Genomic DNA, 24,061 nt, shown 5'->3' on the forward strand with positions numbered 1-24,061 from the left:
TCAAATTAGGGAAGGGGCTTGGACATTTGGCCCACGCTTTGTCTGAGAGTCTCCATTGACTGGGGTGGAGACTTCGCCTGTATCGTTAATATATTCTATCCTACATCTCCCACCAGAACCTAATCCAGCATCAGATGCAATTACCCCCCCCCCCCTTCCCCCAGGGAATCATTCTTACATGAGCCTGTCTCTGTACCCTGTAGGGATCCAGTCCATCTTGGTAGAAGAGCTGGTGGTACTGCTGCAGATCACACCAGCAGTGGACGGCATTCTCCCACAGCTGACAAGATACAGGAAGACCTATTCATTTATGTTGTACAATACAGCTACAACAGCACTATGGGAGAGAGAGAGAGAGAGAGAAGGAGAGACAGAGAGAGAGAGAGACAGAGCGAGAGATAGAGAGAGAGAGAGAGAGAGAGAGACAGAGCCAGAGAGAGACAGCGCCAGAGAGAGAGAGACAGAGAGAGATAGAGAGACAGAGAGACAGAGAGACAGAGAGATAGACAGAGACAGAGAGAGAGAGAGAGAGAGAGAGAGAGAGAGAGAGAGAGAGAGAGAGAGAGCTGTCTATACCGGGTTTCCAGAGCGTTCACAGTAGCGTGTGAAGTAGAACCCGGCCTGTGAGTCCACACATAGAGCCTGTAACATCCTCTCCATCCTCCAGGCCCCTACAACAGGACTGCTGCTGGCATAACCTGTCTGACACCACACAGAATAATACGACTTTATTAACCTGTCTGACACCACACAGAATAATACGACTTTATTAACCTGTCTGACACCACACACACAGAATAATACGACTTTATTAACCTGTCTGACACCACACAGAATAATACGACTTTATTAACCTGTCTGACACCACACACAGAATAATACGACTTTATTAACCTGTCTGACACCACACAGAATAATACGACTTTATTAACCTGTCTGACACCACACAGAATAATACGACTTTATTAACCTGTCTGACACCACACAGAATAGTACGACTTTATTAACCTGTCTGACACCACACAGAATAATACGACTTTATTAACCTGTCTGACACCACACAGAATAATACGACTTTACTAACCTGTCTGACACCACACACACAGAATAATACGACTTTACTAACGTGTCTGACACCACACAGAATAATACGACTTTACTAACCTGTCTGACACCACACACACAGAATAATACGACTTTATTAACCTGTCTGACACCACACACACAGAATAATACGACTTTACTAACCTGTCTGACACCACACACACAGAATAATACGACTTTACTAACCTGTCTGACACCACACAGAATAATACGACTTTACTAACGTGTCTGACACCACACAGAATAATACGACTTTACTAACCTGTCTGACACCACACAGAATAATACGACTTTACTAACCTGTCTGACACCACACACACAGAATAATACGACTTACTAACCTGTCTGACACCACACAGAATAATACGACTTTACTAACCTGTCTGACACCACACAGAATAATACGACTTTACTAACGTGTCTGACACCACACAGAATAATACGACTTTACTAACATGTCTGACACCACACACACAGAATAATACGACTTACTAACCTGTCTGACACCACACAGAATAATACGACTTTACTAACCTGTCTGACACCACACAGAATAATACGACTTTACTAACCTGTCTGACACCACACAGAATAATACGACTTTACTAACCTGTCTGACACCACACACACAGAATAATACGACTTTATTCAACTTATATAGCGCTTTTTATAAAATAAAGACATTTCAAAGCTCCTATCTCAACTCTCTGTCGGTCACACCTAGTACCTGTGTGTGAGCTGGTGTGGGGGTCCTGTCTCTGGGTAGAGAGGTGTCTGGGCGGATGGTAGGTTGAGGGATAGAGATGTGAGGCCGGAGGGGGTGGAGGTTGATGTAACGAGGGTTAGGGTTCACACCAGAGGGAGGGTGTAGCTGTCTGTTCCTCCACAGTGACAGTCTGAGAGGATCTACTGCTCTCTGGCTCATCCTGAACCTGGGACCCCTGGAACACAACATGAACCTGGGACCCCTGGAACACAACATGAACCTGGGACCCCTGGAACACAACATGAACCTGGGACCCCTGGAACACAACATGAACCTGGGACCCCTGGAACACAACATGAACCTGGGACCCCTGGAACACAACATGAACCTGGGACCCCTGGAACACAACATGAACCTGGGACCCCTGGAACCCAACCAGAACATGAACCTTGGACCCCTGGAACACAACATGAACCTGGGACCCCTGGAACACAACTTGACCAGGTGATAACAGTTCAGGTCACAGTCTAGTATGGACCAGGTGATAACAGTTCACAGTCTAGTACGGACCAGGTGATAACAGTTCAGGCCTCAGTCTAGTCTAGTATGGACCAGGTGATGACAGTTCAGGCCTCAGTCTAGTCTAGTATGGACCAGGTGATAACAGTTCAGGCCTCAGTCTAGTCTAGTATGGACCAGGTGATCTCAGTTCAGGTCACAGTCTAGTCTAGTATGGACCAGGTGATGACAGTTCAGGCCTCAGTCTAGTCTAGTATGGACCAGGTGATAACAGTTCAGGCCACAGTCTAGTCTAGTATGGACCAGGTGATCTCAGTTCAGGTCACAGTCTAGTCTAGTATGGACCAGGTGATCTCAGTTCAGGCCTCAGTCTAGTCTAGTATGGACCAGGTGATAACAGTTCAGGCCTCAGTCTAGTCTAGTATGGACCAGGTGATCTCAGTTCAGGCCTCAGTCTAGTCTAGTATGGACCAGGTGATCACAGTTGGAGTCACAGTCTAGTACGGACCAGGTGATCACAGTTCAGGTCACAGTCTAGTCTAGTATGGACCAGGTGATCCTAGTTCAGGTCACAGTCTAGTCTAGTATGGACCAGGTGATTTCAGTTCAGGTCACAGTCTAGTATGGACCAGGTGATCACAGTTCAGGTCACAGTCTAGTCTAGTATGGACCAGGTGATCACAGTTCAGGTCACAGTCTAGTCTAGTATGGACCAGGTGATCACAGTTCAGGTCACAGTCTAGTCTAGTATGGACCAGGTGATCCTAGTTCAGGTCACAGTCTAGTATGGACCAGGTGATGCTAGTTCAGGTCACAGTCTAGTCTAGTATGGACCAGGGGATCACAGTTCAGGCCTCAGTCTAGTCTAGTATGGACCAGGTGATCTCAGTTCAGGTCACAGTCTAGTCTAGTATGGACCAGGTGATCTCAGTTCAGGTCACAGTCTAGTCTAGTATGGACCAGGTGATCCTAGTTCAGGTCACAGTCTAGTATGGACCAGGTGATGCTAGTTCAGGTCACAGTCTAGTCTAGTATGGACCAGGTGATCTCAGTTCAGGTCACAGTCTAGTCTAGTATGGACCAGGTGATCTCAGTTCAGGTCACAGTCTAGTCTAGTATGGACCAGGTGATCTCAGTTCAGGCCTCAGTCTAGTCTAGTATGGACCAGGTGATCTCAGTTCAGGTCACAGTCTAGTCTAGTATGGACCAGGTGATCTCAGTTCAGGTCACAGTCTAGTCTAGTATGGACCAGGTGATCTCAGTTCAGGTCACAGTCTAGTCTAGTATGGACCAGGTGATCACAGTTCACAGTCTAGTCTAGTAGTTATATAGGATGGTGTGTATAGACAGTATAGAGAGTAGTTATAGAGTATGGTGTGTATAGACAGTATAGACAGTAGTTATAGAGGATGGTGTGTATAGACAGTAGTTATATAGGATGGTGTGTATAGACAGTAGTTATATAGGATGGTGTGTATAGACAGTAGTTATATAGGATGGTGTGTATAGACAGTAGTTATATAGGATGGTGTATATAGACAGTATAGACAGTAGTTATAGAGGATGGTGTGTATAGACATTATAGACAGTAGTTATATAGGATGGTGTGTATAGACAGTAGTTATATAGGATGGTGTGTATAGACAGTATAGACAGTAGTTATAGAGGATGGTGTGTATAGACAGTATAGACAGTAGTTATATAGGATGGTGTGTATAGACAGTAGTTATAGAGGATGGTGTGTATAGACAGTATAGACAGTAGTTATAGAGGATGGTGTGTATAGACAGTATAGACAGTAATTATATAGGATGGTGTGTATAGACAGTATAGACAGTAGTTATATAGGATGGTGTGTATAGACAGTAGTTATATAGGATGGTGTGTATAGACAGTAGTTATATAGGATGGTGTGTATAGACAGTAGTTATAGAGGATGGTGTGTATAGACAGTAGTTATAGAGGATGGTGTGTATAGACAGTAGTTATATAGGATGGTGTGTATAGACAGTATAGACAGTAGTTATATAGGATGGTGTGTATAGACAGTAGTTATATAGGATGGTGTGTATAGACAGTAGTTATATAGGATGGTGTGTATAGACAGTAGTTATATAGGATGGTGTGTATAGACAGTAGTTATAGAGGATGGTGTGTATAGACAGTAGTTATAGAGGATGGTGTGTATAGACAGTATAGACAGTAGTTATATAGGATGGTGTGTATAGACAGTATAGACAGTAGTTATAGAGGATGGTGTGTATAGACAGTATAGACAGTAGTTATATAGGATGGTGTGTATAGACAGTATAGACAGTAGTTATACAGGATGGTGTGTATAGACAGTAGTTATACAGGATGGTGTGTATAGACAGTAGTTATACAGGATGGTGTGTATAGACAGTAGTTATATAGGATGGTGTGTATAGACAGTAGTTATATAGGATGGTGTGTATAGACAGTAGTTATAGAGGATGGTGTGTATAGACAGTATAGACAGTAGTTATATAGGATGGTGTGTATAGACAGTAGTTATACAGGATGGGCCTTGACTAGAATACAGTTTATACATACGAAGTGGGTAAAACAGTATATAAACATGATCACAATGTTAAATCGGAGGGCTCTGGAGTAGTTTAAAAAACGTGGAACGTCTGGGGGTCCCCGAGGAGAGGTATAAAAACCCCTGGTGTGGATGACCTCAGTCTGTCTGTCTCACCAGTAGCAGAGCAGTGCCTCAGTGACACGGGGCTGAACTCTCTGCAGTCTGTCCTCTCTCCAGCAGGGGGAGGTAGAGAGACCCAGTCTGGTTAACAGCTCACCATTCAGACTGCTCTGGCCACCGGTCAGCAGGTAGCAGCTACGCATCTGGACCAAATGCCTGAAACAATTAAATCAATCAGTCACTGAAGACGGTTCTGTCCACGCCATTGGTTAAGAGGAAGGCTCATTGTCATCTCAGGTTCTATACTTCAATGAAGGGTTAGGGTTGAGGTTAGGGTTATGGCTTAGGTTAAGAGTCAGAGTTATGGGTTAAGGGTTGGGGTTAGGGGTTGGGGTTAAGGGTTTGGGTGAAGGTTAGGAGTTATGGGTTGGGGTCAAGGTGAAGGTTAGGGGTTGGGGTTAGGGGTTGGGGTCAGGATTAAGGTGAAGGTTAGGAGTTATGGGTTAAGGGTTGGGGTTAGGATTGGGGTCAGGGTTCAGGTGAAGGTTAGGAGTTATGGGTTAAGGGTTGGGGTTAGGATTAGGATTGGGGTCAGGGTTCAGGTGAAGGTTAGGAGTTATGGGTTAAGGGTTGGGGTCAGGGTTAAGGTGAAGGTTAGGAGTTATGGGTTAAGGGTTGGGGTTAGGATTGGGGTCAGGGTTCAGGTGAAGGTTAGGAGTTATGCGTTAAGGGTTGGAGATCAGGATTAAGGTCGGGGTTAAGGTGAAGGTTAAGAGTTATGGGTTAAGGGTTGGGGTCAGGGTTATGGTGAAGGTTAGGAGTTATGGGTTAAGGGTTGGGGTCAGGGTTCAGGTGAAGGTTAGAAGTTATGAGTTAAGGGTTGGGGTTGGGGTTAAGGGTTGGGGTCAGGGTCAGGAGTTATGATGAATTAGTTAATAGACCAATCAGAAAGAGAGTTCCAAACCTCTGCCAATAAGATCAAATGTTCTGTTTTCCCCTCCCCACTCAGGCCACTCCCAGACAATCCAAGCAACATTTTGACTTTTGACTTGAGACCTTTTGTCAAGAAGATATATTTCTTTCATTTTGACCATTTTAATTGAAAACAATCACAGTAAGGTACTTCATTGTTACCCAGAAATGTGATTTGATATTGAGATAAAAACTGATGCATTGGACCTTTAATGGAAGTACTGAATGTGTATATGAAGTACTGAATGTGTATATGAAGTACTGAATGTATATATGAAGTACTGAATGTGTATATGAAGTACTGAATGTGTATATGAAGTACTGAATGTGTATATGAAGTACTGAATGTGTATATGAAGTACTGAATGTGTATATGAAGTACTGAATGTGTGTATGAATACCTGATTCTCCTCCTGTCGTCCTGTAGGGTCTTCAGTCTCTCTATATCCATCCACAGACGCAAAAGCTTCTCTCCTAGTGTTCCCTTTAAGAAGTCCTTAAAGTCACCAAGGCCCTGTCTATCACCATTGTTACTAGCAGTGACATCATAGAACTCAAGGTCATGGTCATTCTCCTCCTCTGACCCTCCACCCTCCTCCTGCTGCTCCTTCAGTCTGCTGTGGCTGGTGGCTGGACCTCCCTCACAGGGGCTCTCTGTGTGGGGACCACCCGTCTCCTCATCAGTGGTAGAACAGGCGGGACTCTGGGGCTTGGGGTCCCCGTTATCCTCATCTGTAGTTCCTGCCTCTATCTCTGTCTTTGCCTCTGTCTCTGTGAGGTAGACTTTCATCTCCTGCTCTGCGCTGTGGTCTCCCCGTCTCTTGTCCCAGTCTAGAAGTGAAGAGCAGAGAGGACAGTCCGGGAGCGAAGAGGAGAGAGGAAAGGAGACGAGGAGTGAGGAGGACAGGGCGTAGGACTCTGAGTCAGGGATGCAGGAGAAGCAGGCTGAGGCCGGACCCCTCTGTCCCTCCCGGCCCAGGGAGCACACCTGGGTTCTCACAGACCGGGTACAGACAGGCAGCCGCTTGTCCTTGTCCTTAGCCATTGTCAACATGTCTGTTACCGAGGCCTGCAGACACACAAAGAACACAAACAAACCCAGTGTGACTACAGATAAGTGTTGCCTGGGGTGAGAGAGACAGAGAAATACCTGGATCATACACAGTATATAAAGTAAACTACTGTTTTACTAACACCACAAAACAAGTGTTTATTTATGACAAATAATCATCTCCGCTGTACTGAACCATATTGACATCATACTGAGATATATCATCTCCGCTGTACTGAACCATATTGACATTATACTGAGATATATCATCTCCGCTGTACTGAACCATATTGACATCATGCTGAGATATATCATCTCCGCTGTACTGAACCATATTGACATCATACTGAGATATATCATCTCCGCTGTACTGAACCATATTGACATCATACTGAGATATATCATCTCCGTTGTACTGAACCATATTGACATCATACTGAGATATATCATCTCCGCTGTACTGAACCATATTGACATCATGCTGAGATATATCATCTCCGCTGTACTGAACCATATTGACATCATGCTGAGATATATCATCTCCGTTGTACTGAACCATATTGACATCATGCTGAGATATATCATCTCCGCTGTACTGAACCATATTGACATCATGCTGAGATATATCATCTCCGCTGTACTGAACCATATTGACATCATACTGAGATATATCATCTCCGTTGTACTGAACCATATTGACATCATACTGAGATATATCATCTCCGCTGTACTGAACCATATTGACATCATACTGAGATATATCATCTCCGCTGTACTGAACCATACTGACATCATACTGAGATATATCATCTCCGCTGTACTGAACCATATTGACATCATGCTGAGATATATCATCTCCGCTGTACTGAACCATATTGACATCATGCTGAGATATATCATCTCCGCTGTACTGAACCATATTGACATCATGCTGAGATATACCATCTATGTGAATAAGCAGGATCTGCTGACCTGTCCCAGTGACACATAGAGGACCTTCATCAGGGTCTCTCTGTCATCGGGCCCAGGGGAAGGACAGACAGGCTCTGTGGTGACAGGGGGCTGGACTGAGGTACCATCCCTCTTCTGGTTCCAGCCCTGAGGGCCCCACTGAGAGAGCAGCTTCGCTAACCTTGGGAAACACCGTCAAGCATCAAACACACATCAATCAATCAAAACGTTATTTATAAAAGCCTTTTAAACAGCATTTGTCACAAAGTGCAGGAATGGAGGGTCAGACAAAGCTATGAATGGAATAGAATAGAATGGAATAGAATAGTATAGAATATAATAGAATGGAATGGAATATAATGGAATATAATAGAATAGAATGGAATGGAATAGTATAGAATAGAATGGAATAGCATAGAATGGAATATAATGGAATGGAATAGTATAGAATGGAATGGAATAGTATAGAATAGAATGGAATGGAATAGTATAGAATAGAATGGAATGGAATAGTATAGAATAGAATGGAATGGAATGGAATGGAATATAATAGAATAGAATGGAATGGAATAGTATAGAATAGAATGGAATGGAATGGAATGGAATATAATAGAATAGAATGGAATGGAATAGAATAGAATGGAATGGAATAGTATAGAATAGAATGGAATGGAATGGAACGGAACGGAACGGAATGGAATAGCATAGAATAGAATGGAATAGCATAGAATGGAATATAATGGAATGGAATAGTATAGAATAGAATGGAATGGAATAGTATAGAATAGAATGGAATGGAATAGTATAGAATAGAATGGAATGGAATAGTATAGAATAGAATGGAATAGTATAGAATAGAATGGAATGGAATGGAATGGAACGGAACGGAATAGCATAGAATGGAATATAATGGAATGGAATATAATGGAATGGAATAGAATATAATAGCATAGAATAGAATAGAATGGAATAGAATAGAATGGAATATAATGGAGAGTCGCCTGCTCTCAACAGGTACAGTATATGGTGACATAGCTGTGGGATTAGGTATCCATGAGCTGCAGGAAGTAGACCTATAGGTTGAAGGGAAGTAGACCTATAGGTTGGGTGGAAGTAGACCTATAGGTTGGGTAGAAGTAGACCTATAGGTTGGGTAGAAGTAGACCTATAGGTTGGGTCAGAAGTAGACCTATAGGTTGGGTCAGAAGTAGACCTATAGGTTGGGTCAGAAGTAGACCTATAGGTTGGGTCAGAAGTAGACCTATAGGTTGGGTAGAAGTAGACCTATAGGTTGGGTAGAAGTAGACCTATAGGTTGGGTCAGAAGTAGACCTATAGGTTGGGTAGAAGTAGACCTATAGGTTGGGTCAGAAGTAGACCTATAGGTTGGGTAGAAGTAGACCTATAGGTTGGGTAGAAGTAGACCTATAGGTTGGGTAGAAGTAGACCTATAGGTTGGGTCAGAAGTAGACCTATAGGTTGGGTCAGAAGTAGACCTATAGGTTGGGTAGAAGTAGACCTATAGGTTGGGTGGAATTAGACCTATAGATTGGGTGGAAGTAGACCTATAGGTTGGGTGGAATTAGACCTATAGGTTGGGTGGAAGTAGACCTATAGGTTGGGTGGAAGTAGACCTATAGGTTGGGTGGAAGTAGACCTATAGGTTGGGTGGAAGTAGACCTATAGGTTGGGTGGAAGTAGACCTATAGGTTGGGTAGAAGTAGACCTATAGGTTGGGTAGAAGTAGACCTATAGGTTGGGTCAGAAATAGACCTATAGGTTGGGTGGAAGTAGACAAGGCAGGGGCTGATTTCAAGGTTTTACTGCTAACCTACAAAGCATTACATGGGCTTGCTCCTACCTATCTTTCTGATTTGGTCATGCCGTACATACCTACACGTACGCTACGGTCACAAGACGCAGGCCTCCTAATTGTCCCTAGAATTTCTAAGCAAACAGCTGGAGGCAGGGCTTTCTCCTATAGAGCTCCATTTTTATGGAACGGTCTGCCTACCCATGTGAGAGACGCAGACTCGGTCTCAACCTTTAAGTGTTTATTGAAGACTCATCTCTTCAGTGGGTCATATGATTGAATGTAGTCTGGCCCAGGGGTGCGAAGGTGAACAGAAAGGCACTGGAGCGATGAACCGCCCTTGCCGTCTCTGCCTGGCCGGTTCCCCTCTCTCCACTGGGATTCTCTGCCTCTCACCCTTTTACAGGGGCTGAGTCACTGGCTTACTGGTGCTCTTCCATGCCTTCCATAGGAGGGGTGCGTCACTTGAGTGGGTTGAGTCACTGACGTGATCTTCCTGTCTGGGTTGGCGCCCCCCCTTGGGTTGTGCCGTGGCGGAGATCTTTGTGGGCTATACTCGGCCTTGTCTCAGGATGGTAAGTTGGTGGTTGAAGATATCCCTTCTAGTGGTGTGGGGGCTGTGCTTTGGCAAAGTGGGTGGGGTTATATCCTGCCTGTTTGGCCCTATCCGGGGGTGTCCTCGGATGGGGCCACAGTGTCTCCTGACCCCTCCTGTCTTAGCCTCCAGTATTTATGCTGCAATAGTTTATGTGTCGGGGGGCAAGGGTCAGTCTGTTATATATAACAGCAGGGTAGCCTAGTGGTTAGAGCGTTGGACTAGTAACCGGAAGGTTGCAAGTTCAAACCCCCGAGCTGACAAGGTACAAATCTGTCGTTCTGCCCCTGAACAGGCAGTTAACCCACTGTTCCTAGGCCGTCATTGAAAATAAGAATTTGTTCTTAACTGACTTGCCTGGTTAAATAAAGGTAAAATAAAAATTAAAATAAATATCTGGAGTAATTCTCCTTTCTTATCCGGTGTCCTGTGTGAATTTAAGTATGCTCTAATGCTTTCTCTCTCGGAGGACCTGAGCCTTAGGACCATGCCTCAGGACAACCTGGCCTAATGACTCCTTGTTGTCCCCAGTCCACCTGGCCGTGCTGCTGCTCCAGTTTCAACTGTTCTGCCTGTGGCTATGGAACCCTGACCGGACGTGCTACCTGTCCCAGACCTGCTGTTTTCAACTCTCTAGAGACAGCAGGAGCAGTAGAGATACTCTGAATGATCGGCTATGAAAGCCAACTGACATTTACTCCTGAGGTGCTGACCTGTTGCACCCTCTACAACCACTGTGATTATTATTATTTGACCATTATGGACATTTGAACATCTTGGCCATGTTCTGTTATAATCTCCACTCCTCATAGCCTGGTTCCTCTCTAGGTTTATAATCTCCACCCGGCACAGACAGAAGAGGACTGGCCACCCCTCATAGCCTGGTTCCTCTCTAGGTTTCTTCCTAGGTTCTGGCCTTTCTAGGGAGTTTTTCCTAGCCGTGCTTCTACATCTGCATTCCTTGCTGTTTGGGGTTTTAGTCTGGGTTTCTGAACAGCACTTTGTGACATCGGCTGATGTAAGAATGGCTTTATAAATAAATTTGATTCAAAAATCAATGTGATTGATGAAGTCAGGACAGACATGGATCAGGATAAAGGGCAGTGTTGATATCAAGACATGCATCAACAGGTGGTATGACCCCTGTTGGTCTACTTCTACCCAACCTATAGGTCTACTTCTGACCCAACCTATAGGTCTACTTCTGACCCAACCTATAGGTCTACTTCTGACCCAACCTATAGGTCTACTTCTACCCAACCTATAGATCTACTTCTGACCCAACCTATAGGTCTACTTCTGACCCAACCTATAGGTCTACTTCTACCCAACCTATAGGTCTACTTCTACCCAACCTATAGGTCTACTTCTGACCCAACCTATAGGTCTACTTCTACCCAACCTATAGGTCTACTTCTACCCAACCTATAGGTCTACTTCTACCCAACCTATAGGTCTACTTCCACCCAACCTATAGGTCTACTTCCACCCAACCTATAGGTCTACTTCCACCCAACCTATAGGTCTACTTCTACCCAACCTATAGGTCTACTTCTACCCAACCTATAGGTCTACTTCTACCCAACCGATAGGTCTACTTCTACCCAACCTATAGGTCTACTTCTGACCCAACCTATAGGTCTACTTCTGGCCCAACCTATAGGTCTACTTCTGACCCAACCTATAGGTCTACTTCTACCCAACCTATAGGTCTACTTCCACCCAACCTATAGGTCTACTTCTGACCCAACCTATAGGTCTACTTCTGGCCAACCTATAGGTCTACTTCTACCCAACCTATAGGTCTACTTCCACCCAACCTATAGGTCTACTTCTGGCCAACCTATAGGTCTACTTCTACCCAACCTATAGGTCTACTTCTGACCCAACCTATAGGTCTACTTCTGACCCAACCTATAGGTCTACTTCTGACCCACAGTAATAAAACATTGGGGATTACCTGTACTCGAAGTAGCAGTCACTTTCAATAAACAAGGGTAGTCTTTCTTTTAGGATCCACTCCACTCCCTGTTCTCTGTCCAAGCACTGTTAAGACAATGATTATTATTCTAATTTAGATGATGTCAAACACACACACAGGTGTCTGATTTCATAAAACTCCATTTCATTAAATCAACCAACTAATCTGATGAGAAACTTGAAAATACTTGCATTTAAAAAAATTTTTTTTAAAGCAATCCTCTTTAGTTTGATTAAAACTTATGAGGGCAATGTAGTGGTTGGCAAATCAAAATCAAAGTTGATTTGTCAATTGAACAATATACAATAGGTGTTAAAACAGTACAGTGAAATAATCACTTGAAAGCCCCCCCCCCCACCCCACAATGCAGTATTCTATATCAAGATGACATTCCATAAAGGAACAGGAGAATGTGAACTGACCAGAACAGTGTAGCGGTTGTCCACCACAGGTCTAGCAGTCAGCTCTGTTGGGTCCGTGAGAGGTTGTGATTTAAAGTACTGCAGGGCTGACCTGATCCTCCTAGACAGAGCCTCCGCTGCATCACTGACCACCTCAAACACACCAGTCGCCTGGTTGTACTGTACACACTCAGGGAACGACTGGGTTGGAAGGAAACCAGGACATTTGGGACATTATTTTCTCAGAATCTGACAGAATAGATACAGAGAAAGAGTAGCCCATGTAATTAGTGAATGATCTTAAAATCTGATCAACCGTTTGAGGAAAGGTGAAATCAAGACAAATCCACAAGCATAACAATTTCCAACATCGTTGTGCTTTACAAAAGTTCTGGCATTCATCCCACAGTGAAAATAAACACTTTTGTTACTGAATAAAGTAAATAATATGGCAAAGTAGAAATGTGACCGGATGTTTACAGGTAGACTGAGGAAGTCGTTAAAGAAGTGCACCAGAACATCATCAGAAGCCAGACAGTCCTCCTGTGGACATCGAACAGAAGACATCGGTTAATTTGTTTTCAATGTGTTGATATGGGGGGGGGGGGACTACAGCATTCACTTTAAATCCCTTGCCAGAACCATAAAGTCATATTAAAAGTTGTTCAAATAACAGTACAGTAGTCTATAATGTGACATGTTGAAACGTTTAGAAAAAGGCATTCGTTTTTAAAAAATATATATATTTTTTATAAATGGGTTACTCACAAAATTATCGATGGTAAGGTAAGGTGGATCTATGGAAGAAAAAGACAACTGATGCCACCTTCAGATAAACTGGGAACTCGGAAATCCCCGACTTCCAAAGCGTCCAAGACAACCGAAAACTCAGGAAACGAGCTCAAATCATGACGTCGGGGATCTTGAACTCAGAGCTCAAGAAAGAGGCCCGAGTTCCCGACTTGAAATTCCGAGTTGGATGACCGTTCAAAACGATTTTCCCCAGTCACAAAGCGTTCACCCCCAGTTCTTAGTTGTCTTGAACGCATTGAAGTTCCTAGTTGTTTTTAACGTTGAAAGTTATCTCACCGCGGAGTTTTAATTCAGATTTTTCTTGAATTCCCGGAACTCACCTGTTGTAATCTTCCCCAACATTCTTCACTTTTATGTACTTCAGTTGTCCTTAGTTATAATTCACCCAGAAACGGCAGGCAGGGGGCTCTATACCGAACCCTGAACACCTCTGACCCGCCGTCACCAGACCGTTCAGTGTGTAATTACCGACAGAGGGGTTGCTATGGAAGTGAACTCAATCACATTGCAGAAGAAGGGAGCAGTAAAACTCGTGACGCTGAGGAAACAATAACTGGAGTGCTAGTTTATCCAGTTTTAAAACTACTAAATATATTGCATTTTATTCAGTCTTCTCATAGTAAAGTAGAGATGATTAACCATAGCACGCTACTATGCACACCGACATGTATTCTATTTCAGAGAGGAAATAGACCGTAGTACTTTCTCAGTGCGTGCGAGTCAAGTGAACGACAACCAGTAGAGGGCGCCATAACGACAAAAATAAATATTTCGAAACAGCGGTGTTATACAAAACACATTGATTTGACAAAGTTTATTTACCGAATACAACAGGTGTAGCTTACTTACAGGCTCTAACCAATAGTGCAAACAAAAAAAAATATTAGGTAGGTAAAGAAATAAAATAGTAAAAAGACAGGCTATATACAGTAGAGAGGCTATATACAGACACCGGTTAGTCGGGCTAATTGGAGGTAGCATGTACATATATACAGTAGAGAGGCTCTATACAGACACCTGTTAGTTAGGCTGATTGAGGTAGTATGTAGATATGATTAAAGTGACAGTGCATATATGATAAACAGAGAGTAGCAGCAGCGTAAAAAGAGGGGTTGGTGGGTGGTGGGTCACAATGCAGATAGCCCGGCTAGCCAATGTGTGGGAGCACCGGATCGTTGGCCCAATTGAAGTAATATGTACATGAATGTATAGTTAAAGTGACAATGCATATATGATAAACAGAGAGTAGCAGCAGAGTAAAAAAGGGGTTGGGGCACACAATGCAAATAGTCCGGGTAGCCATGTGATTACCCATTGAGGAGTCTGATGGCTTGGGGGTTAAAACTGTTGAGAAGCCCTTTTGTCCTAGACTTGGCACTTTGGTACCGCTTGCTGTGCGGTAGTAGAGAGAACAGTCTATGACTGGGGTGGCTGGGGTCTTTGACCATTTGTAGGGCCTTCCTCTGCACCGCCTGGTATAGAGGACCTGGATGGCAAGAAGCTTGGCCCCAGTGATGTACTGGGCCGTACACACTACCCTCTGTAGTGCCTTGCGGTCAGAGGCCGAGCAATTGCCGTACCAGGCAGTGATGCAACTGTAGAACCTTTTGAGGATCTCGGGACCCATGTCAAATCTTTTTAGTTTCCTGAGGGGGAAATAGGTTTTGTCGTGCCCTCTTCACGACTGTCTTAGTGTGTTTGGACCATTCTAGTTTGTTGGTGATGTGGACACCTAGGAACTTGAAGCTCTCAACCTGCTCCACTGCAGCCCCGTCGATGAGAATGGGGGTGTGCTCGGCCCTCCTTTTCCTGTAGTCCACAATCATCTCCTTTGTCTCGATTACATTGAGGGATAGGTTGTTATTCTGGCACCACCCGGCCAGGTCTCTGACCTCCTCCCTATAGGCTGTCTCATCGTTGTCGTTGATCAGGCCAACCACTGTTGTGTCATCGACAAACTTAATGATGGTGTTGGAGTCGTGCCTGGCCACACAATCATGAGTGAACAGGGAGTACAGGAGGGGACTGAGCACGCACCCCTGAGGGGCCCCTGTGTTGAGGATCAGCGTGGTGGATGTGTTGTTACCTACCCTCACCACCTGGGGGAGGGGGGGCATCAGGAAGTCCAGGGTCCAGTTGCAGAGGGAGGTGTTTAGTCCCAGGGTCCTTAGCTTAGTGATGACCTTTGAGGCCACTATGGTGTTGAACGCTGAGCTGTAGTCAATGAACAGCATTCTCATATAGGTGTTACTTTTGTCCAGGTGGGAAAGGGCAGTGTGCAGTGCAATAGAGATTGCATCATCTGTGGATCTGTTTGGGCGGTATGCAAGTTGGAGTGGGTCTAGGGTTTCTGGGAGGATGCTGTTGATATGAGCCATGACCAGCCTTTCAAAGCACTTCATGGCTACAGATGTGAGTGCTACGGGGCAGTAGTCATTTAGGCAGATTACCTTGGTGTTCTTGGGCACAGGGACTATGGTGGTCTGCTTGAAACATGTTGGTATTACAGACTCAATCAGGGACATGTTGAAAATGTCAGTGAAGACACCTGCCAGTTGATCAGCACATGCCCGGAGCACACGTCCTGGTAATCCATCTGGCCCCGCAGCCGTGTGAATGTTGACCTGTTTAAAAGGTCTTACTCACGTCGGGCTACGGAGAGCGTGATCACACAGTCGTCCGGAACAGCTGATGCTCTCATGCATGCCTCAGTGTTGCCTGCCTCGAAGCCGAGCATAGAAGTGATTTAGCTCGTCTGATTTAGGCTCGTGTCACTGGGCAGCTCGCGGCTGGGCCTCCCTTTGTGGTCCGCAAGCCCTGCCACACAAGGCGAGCGTCGGAGCCGGTGTAGTACGATTTGTCCCTGTTCACATGCCTATGAGACAACGGCAAATAAAATATGTAAAAAGTACAACTTTATTAAAATAAATGTAGACAATGTACAGAAACATTCATATAAAAACCATGGAAGTTCAGTTGAGAAGAGAAAACAACATTCTGGTAACGTCAATGGAGGAGCCCAGCATTCAGCAGCCATTTCATCTCTGATTGATTCTCCTCTCTCAGCTCCTCTCCGACCCATAATTAAAAACATATCCAAGCTAAACACATTTTAAAAAGGGGACAGGAAGTACAAATAATTGCAAAACAACGAAACATAAAAAATTAATTTAAAAAAAAACACATTCACAATCTCCTGACATTGCGTTTGCTCCGAGCGCTCCCGGGAAGAACGTCCATCTTGCTACGTCTCTTGGCCGACAGGCTGGCGCATTCTCTGGATCCGTGGAAGGCACAAAGGCAGCCGGTACAGAACCGGAATCCACAGTCAACGCTGCTACACACGGCCTCCATCTTCACCGGGTGACACCGAGCAGGGTGCCGGCACCGAGGGCAGGGCTTCAGACATTCGTCGGTGAAGAGGGTTTTGGCCACCTAGGAGGACGGAAAACACAATATAAAAACAGAGATTAGAGCGAGTGTCCTAACAGAGCTAGTGTCCTAACAGAGCTAGTGTCCTAACAGAGCTAGTGTCCTTGTCTACAGGGAGGGATCCACTACAACAGACCTAGTGTCCTAACAGAGCTAGTGTCCTTGTCTACAGGGAAGGATCCAGTACAACAGAGCTAGTGTCCTTGTCTCCATGGAGGGACCCACAACCTAACAGAGCTAGTGTCCTTGTCTACAGGGAGGGATCCACAACCTAACAGAGCTAGTGTCCTTGTCTACAGGGATCCACTACAACAGACCTAGTGTCCTTGTCTACAGGGAGGGATCCACAACCTAACAGAGCTAGTGTCCTTGTCTACAGGGAGGGATCCACTACAACAGAGCTAGTGTCCTTGTCTCCATGGAGGGACCCACAACCTAACAGAGCTAGTGTCCTTGTCTACAGGGAGGGATCCACAACCTAACAGAGCTAGTGTCCTTGTCTACAGGGAGGGATCCACTACAACAGAGCTAGTGTCCTTGTCTACAGGGAGGGACCCACAACCTAACAGAGCTAGTGTCCTTGTCTACAGGGAGGGATCCACAACCTAACAGAGCTAGTGTCCTTGTCTACAGGGAGGGATCCACTACAACAGAGCTAGTGTCCTTGTCTCCATGGAGGGACCCACAACCTAACAGAGCTAGTGTCCTTGTCTACAGGGAGGGATCCACAACCTAACAGAGCTAGTGTCCTTGTCTACAGGGAGGGATCCACTACAACAGACCTAGTGTCCTTGTCTACAGGGAAGGACCCACAACCTAACAGAGCTAGTGTCCTTGTCTCCATGGAGGGACCCACAACCTAACAGAGCTAGTGTCCTTGTCTACAGGGAGGGATCCACTACAACAGACCTAGTGTCCTTGTCTACAGGGAGGGATCCACTACAACAGAGCTAGTGTCCTTGTCTCCATGGAGGGACCCACAACCTAACAGAGCTAGTGTCCTTGTCTACAGGGAGGGATCCACTACAGAGCTAGTGTCCTTGTCTACAGGGAGGGATCCACTACAACAGAGCTAGTGTCCTTGTCTACAGGGAAGGATCCACAACCTAACAGAGCTAGTGTCCTTGTCTACAGGGAGGGATCCACTACAACAGACCTAGTGTCCTAACAGAGCTAGTGTCCTTGTCTACAGGGAAGGACCCACAACCTAACAGAGCTAGTGTCCTTGTCTCCATGGAGGGACCCACAACCTAACAGAGCTAGTGTCCTTGTCTACAGGGAGGGATCCACTACAACAGACCTAGTGTCCTTGTCTACAGGGATCCACTATAACAGAGCTAGTGTCCTTGTCTACAGGGAGGGATCCACAACCTAACAGAGCTAGTGTCCTTGTCTACAGGGAGGGATCCACTACAACAGAGCTAGTGTCCTTGTCTCCATGGAGGGACCCACAACCTAACAGAGCTAGTGTCCTTGTCTACAGGGAGGGATCCACAACCTAACAGAGCTAGTGTCCTTGTCTCCATGGAGGGACCCACAACCTAACAGAGCTAGTGTCCTTGTCTACAGGGAGGGATCCACTACAACAGACCTAGTGTCCTTGTCTACAGGGAGGGATCCACATTTGGCTGATTTGATAAACTTACAGCAACGAGGCATCATTAAAATAGCGACGTTAGTTGGATGTGTGTTTCGAATGCTGTTTTAATTCATCGCGGCCATAAACTAATGTCTTATTTTTTATTAAATATACCTGAAACGTAGGGCCACATAACATGACACAGGGGACTCACCTGTATGAACAGGTCCTGTTTGCTGGCGGAGTTGTGCTGGACGGGGGTTGAAGTGCCCGTTCCTGACTGGGGGGTACCGCGGATGCTGGTACTGGGGGTCCTGGACTGGGCCTGGACTGACTTCAGGACAGACCGGCTCGGCAGGGTCAACCTGGTCTCTGCATCAGGGACATGGACTGCACTGCCAAGCTGCACACACACACACACACACAGGGAATGAACAGTGTTGGTGAAAGTAGCCCTGTATTAAATATATATATATATAGAACATCTGACTGGAGCTATATTCATAAAGAGGCTCAGTAGGAGTGGTGATCTAGGATCAGTTTGTCCTTTAGACCTTACTGAATAAGACGACACGGACCTGATCCTAGACCCTACATGGACCTGATCCTAGACCCTACTGGCTAAGACGACAGTTACCTGATCCTAGACCCTACTGGCTAAGACGACATGGACCTGATCCTAGACCCTACTGGCTACATGGACCTGATCCTAGACCCTACACGGACCTGATCCTAGACCCTACTGGCAACATGGACCTGATCCTAGACCCCACGCGGACCTGATCCTAGACCCCACGCGGACCTGATCCTAGACCCTAATGACTAAGACTACATGGGCCTGATCCTAGATCCTAATGAATAAGACTACATGGACAGATGGGACCTGATCCTAGATCCCAATGAATAAGACTACATGGGCCTGATCCTACATGGACCTGATCCTAGACCCTAATGACGAAGACTACATGGACAGATGGGACCTGATCCTAGATCCTAATGAATAAGACTCATGGACCTGATCCTAATGAATAAGACTCATGGACCTGATCCTAGATCATAATGAAGAAGACTACATGGACAGACGGGACCTGATCCTAGATCGTACTGACTACATGGACAGATGGGACCTGACCCTAGATCATGATGAATAAGACTCATGGACCTGATCCTAGATCATAATGAAGAAGACTACATGGACAGACGGGACCTGATCCTAGATCGTACTGACTACATGGACAGACGGGACCTGATCCTAGATCAGCACTCCTACTGAGACACTAATAATAGTGGCCCCAGACTAAAGTGCTTTTCTAGATCAATGCTGAATCACGGTTACAGGAGACAACCTCACCTCCAGAGAGGCCTTGACGTCCATCAGGTAGTGTCTCCTCCTGCGGCTGGACATCTTGTTCTGAACTATGATCTCATCCCAGCTCCGGGACACCTGACCGACCCTGTAGACCAGGAGAACGAACACACGCAACAATGTCATGACAATGACGTGGTAATAGAATGTTCTAGCAAGCGTTTTGATTACACATGTGTGTTTACACACACACACACACACATTTCAGAAAGTATTCATATAGCCCTGGGCTTATTCCACATGTTTCGTTGTGTTCACAGCCCTGAATTCAAAATGGTCTTGTTTCTCACCCATTTTCACACAATACCCCTCAACAAAATGACAAAGTTATATCAATGATGTTGCTGCGGGCGATTCCCTGATCCACCTCTACGCAGACGACACCATTCTGTATACTTCCGGCCCGTCCTTGGACACTGTGCCATCTAACCTCCAAACGAGCTTCAATGCCATACAGCACTCCTTCCGTGGCCTCCAACTGCTCTTAAACGCTAGTAAAAACCAAATGCATGCTTTTCAACCGTTCGCTGCCTGCACCCGCACGCCTGACTAGCATCACCACCCTGGATGGTTCCGACCTAGAATATGTGGACATCTATAAGTACCTAGGTGTCTGGCTAGAATGTACTCTCCTTCCAGACTCATTTCAAACATCTCCAATCTAAAATCAAATCTAGAGTCGGCTTTCTATTCCGCAACACAAAAGCCTCCTTCACTCACGCCGCCAAACTTACCCTAGTAAAACGGACTATCCTACCGATCCTCGACTTCGGCGATGTCATCTACAAAATAGCTTCCAACACTCTACTCAGCAAACTGGATGCAGTTTATCACAGTGCCATCCGTTTTGTTACTGAAGCACCTTATACCACCCACCACTGCGACCTGTATGCTCTAGTCGGCTGGCCCTCGCTACATATTCGTCACCAGACCCACTGGCTCCAGGTCATCTACAAGTCCATGCTAGGTAAAGCTCCGCCTTATCTCAGTTCACTGGTCACGATGGCAACACCCGCTCCAGCAGGTGTATCTCACTGATCATCCCTAAAGCCAATACCTAATTTGGCCGCCTTTCATTCCAGTTCTCTGCTGCCTGTGACTGGAACGAATTGCAAAAATCGCTGAAGTTGGAGACTTTTATCTCCCTCACCAACTTCAAACATCTGCTATCTGAGCAGCTAACCGATCGCTGCAGCTGTACATAGTCCATCGGTAAATAGCCCACCCATTTTCACCTACCTCATCCCCGTACTGTTTATATTTATTTACTTTTCTGCTCTTTTGCACACCAATATCTCTACCTGTACATGACCATCTGATCATTTATCACTCCAGTGTTAATCTGTAAAATTGTAATTATTCGCCTACCTTCTCATGCCTTTTGCACACAATGTATATAGACATGTGTTTTCTACTGTGTTACTGACTTGTTAATTGTTTACTCCATGTGTAACTCTGTGTTGTTGTCTGTGTCACACTGCTGTGCTTTATCTTGGCCAGGTCACAGTTGCAAATGAGAACTTGTTCTCAACTAGTCTACCTGGTTAAATAAAGGTGTTCTCAACTAGCCCACCTGGTTAAATAAAGGTGTTCTCAACTAGCCTACCTGGTTAAATAAAGGTGTTCTCAACTAGCCTACCTGGTTAAATAAAGGTGTTCTCAACTAGCCTACCTGGTTAAATAAAGGTGTTCTCAACTAGCCTACCTGGTTAAATAAAGGTGTTCTCAACTAGCCTACCTGGTTAAATAAAGGTGTTCTCAACTAGCCTACCTGGTTAAATAAAGGTGTTCTCAACTAGCCTACCTGGTTAAATAAAGGTGTTCTCAACTAGCCTACCTGGTTTAGATAAGTATTCAGAGCCCTTTGTTACGACACTCCAAAATGGGCTCGGGTGCATCCCGATTTCCTTCGATCATCCGCGAGGCGTCGCTACAACCCGATTGGAGTCCCACCTGTATCCAATTCAACAGTTTGGACATTGATTTTAGAGAGAAACACACCCGTCTATATGAGGGTCCCAGAGTTGACAGGTTATATCTGAACTACCCAGACTCTGTCTAGAGCTGGCCGTCCGACCAAAATTCTCAATAAATTTGCTACAATTTCTATTTAAAAAAACCAACCTGTTTTCACTGTCATTACGGTAAGGGAAAAAAAACATACATTTAATCTATTGTTTTTTAAATTCAGGCTGTAAACACAACAAAATGTGGAATCAGTGAAGGGGTATGAGTCCTTTCTGGAGGTACTGTATTAAAATCCTCACCTATAGACATCTTCAGAGGACAGCTGATTGAGAATCTTAGCCAGGATGTGTCTGAGGTTCTTCTTCTTCAGCTCGGTAAAGATGTCTACCTTCCCCAGGCCCATCTTCCTGCCGATCAGCCCAGCCAGGGGCATGGTGGTCCTGAAGGCCTCCTTCTCAGAGACCCTCAGCAGTTCCTCCAGACTGGTGCGCTCCAGCAACATCCTGGATGTCCTCTGGGACAGGGCCCGGACCATCTGCAGGGCCGGCGTGAAGGACAGGTCCTCTAGCTTAGCGGTGGTTGTTGTTGTGTTCGGCGGCGTCACATCCGGGAAGACGTCACTGTCGTCATCCTCCTTGAAGATGCTGCGCTCCAGATGTTCCTGGGATACGATGTTCTTCTTCTCTCTGCGATGAGTTCTGTGGCCAGCCAGGTTCCTCACGTCCCGGTCCCCCTCCGACTGGGAACCCCCCTCTCGGAGAGTGGAGAGGCGACGCTGGCGCTCCAGTCTGGACCTGATGATCAGAATTTTTGATGATCATAAACGACTTCACAAAAAAAAAAAAATGGAAGCAAGCAACAAACTGAATTACACCAAGTACAACTAAAATTATTAAATATGACAATTATTAGCTACAAAAACACCATAAACATACAACACTAAAAACGTTCTACAGCAATGTTTCACAACTCAACTTTCTCAACCCCCTCCCCCCAAACAGCACACATTTGTATATACTGTTGAGGGTACTCAAGGATTGGCGATGAGAAACACTGTTCTAGGGCGTTCAACGGAAGTCAAAAAGCCATCTAGCCTACCTCCTCTTCATCGTCTCAGCCAGCCTGCTGGGGGTCTCCTTGCACCTGGAGCTACCCGACGACAACAGCAGCAGCTCCTGGAAAGAACCATCATTGTCTACCGTGGAGTCCTGGGATTTATCCAGAGCCAAGGAGCTGAAGCCGCTGTCCTCAGACACAGAGCGGTTGTAGTGTTTACGAGTAGGGGTGGAGGAAGGGGTGTCAAAGTGGTATTTAGGAGCAGGGGTGCTCAGGACACTCAGGCTGTCCGAGAGGTTAGCCGCTACGTCGTTGTTGACCGGAGTCTGGAAGTCGTCTCTGGCCGAGGGCGTTAATCTGCTATAGCGCGGGGTCTCCGGCATCTCCGTGGTAAGGAGGTCTGAGGGACCGACGCTCTCTTCCAGGTCTGCATCTGAGAGCGACGTAGCACAGGCCTTTCTCTCAAAGAGAGTGACGTTGGCCATGTTGCATTTGCCATCTTCGAGTGTCGAGGTTTTTACGAGAGAGAAGAGGAGGCGCAGTTTCCTGCCGGACAGAAGCACGTCTTCTGGTTTTAAAGTGCTTGAAGCCAAAGCGCCAATAGTAAAGGCACCCGGCGAGTCAAAGACCTCAGTTGAGCCGTGTTCGGTTCTCCCGTTGGATGACGAGTCAGTCCCTGTAGTGCGCGGCGTTTCTGTATCGTCTGCAGTTTTAGACACGAGGAGACGTCTTCTCAGCAACGGCTCTCTCCTGGATACTTTAGGCGTTTCGCACCAGCCGTTCTTCAACGGCTGCTCCTTCAGGAAGTCTTTCCGTGGACTTCTGACGGCCGCTTGTCGTCTGTTCTTTCTGGGTGACAGAGGTTCGCATTTCCGTGAAACGTTCTCTTTAGGCGTTTCGTGATAACCGTCATCAGAAGATAAACACTTCGAGAGGTCAAAATCCTCTCCGCTCTCAATCTTAGAGCTGTAGCCGCTGTCCAGGTATCCGCTGTCATGACCAGCTCCATATTGCGGGTCTTTGAGGTTGTGGAAATTGACATCTGGTCTGAGACAGTGCTCCATACTCCCTTTCAGATGTAGAAACACAG

At 45.7% G+C, this 24,061-nt stretch overlaps 2 protein-coding genes across 2 annotated transcripts in view; both read right to left on the minus strand.

The window, feature by feature from the left end:
- LOC139405570 (regulator of G-protein signaling 22-like) overlaps nucleotides 1–16,307 on the minus strand; it is a 35,752-nt gene extending 19,445 nt beyond the window's left edge. Inside the window, exons 1-11 of the mRNA XM_071147981.1 lie at nucleotides 16,217–16,307; nucleotides 13,526–13,554; nucleotides 13,238–13,300; nucleotides 12,779–12,958; nucleotides 12,336–12,421; nucleotides 7,990–8,149; nucleotides 6,368–7,035; nucleotides 5,049–5,210; nucleotides 1,832–2,045; nucleotides 577–702; nucleotides 179–280 (exon numbers count right to left, since the gene is read on the minus strand). Of these exons, the coding sequence (XP_071004082.1) occupies nucleotides 179–280; nucleotides 577–702; nucleotides 1,832–2,045; nucleotides 5,049–5,210; nucleotides 6,368–7,035; nucleotides 7,990–8,149; nucleotides 12,336–12,421; nucleotides 12,779–12,958; nucleotides 13,238–13,300; nucleotides 13,526–13,554; nucleotides 16,217–16,307 (1,881 nt within the window). The remainder of the gene's footprint in view (nucleotides 1–178; nucleotides 281–576; nucleotides 703–1,831; nucleotides 2,046–5,048; nucleotides 5,211–6,367; nucleotides 7,036–7,989; nucleotides 8,150–12,335; nucleotides 12,422–12,778; nucleotides 12,959–13,237; nucleotides 13,301–13,525; nucleotides 13,555–16,216) is intronic.
- Nucleotides 16,308–16,745: 438 nt separating this feature from the next.
- Nucleotides 16,746–24,061, minus strand: LOC139405613 (F-box only protein 43-like). The gene is made up of 5 exons (XM_071148022.1): nucleotides 23,014–24,061; nucleotides 22,215–22,709; nucleotides 19,933–20,035; nucleotides 18,796–18,984; nucleotides 16,746–17,005 (listed from the first exon to the last, which is right to left on the minus strand). The coding sequence occupies exons 1-5, from the start codon at nucleotides 24,033–24,035 to the stop codon at nucleotides 16,757–16,759; spliced, it is 2,058 nt and encodes a 685-aa protein (XP_071004123.1). The 5' UTR covers nucleotides 24,036–24,061; the 3' UTR covers nucleotides 16,746–16,756.

This window comes from Oncorhynchus clarkii, chromosome 3 (assembly GCF_045791955.1).
Source record: "Oncorhynchus clarkii lewisi isolate Uvic-CL-2024 chromosome 3, UVic_Ocla_1.0, whole genome shotgun sequence".
NCBI lineage: Eukaryota > Metazoa > Chordata > Actinopteri > Salmoniformes > Salmonidae > Oncorhynchus > Oncorhynchus clarkii.

Excerpts from the sequence above, each read along its gene's own strand:
- LOC139405613 (XM_071148022.1), bottom strand. The coding sequence starts at position 24,035 with ATGGAGCACTGTCTCAGACCAGATGTCAATTTCCACAACCTCAAAGAC. Across the intron at positions 20,036-22,214 it reads TCCTCTGAAGATGTCTATAG|GGTCGGTCAGGTGTCCCGGA; the intron begins GTGAGGATTTTA and ends CCTGGTCTACAG. Across the intron at positions 18,985-19,932 it reads ACGTCAAGGCCTCTCTGGAG|CTTGGCAGTGCAGTCCATGT; the intron begins GTGAGGTTGTCT and ends GTGTGTGTGCAG.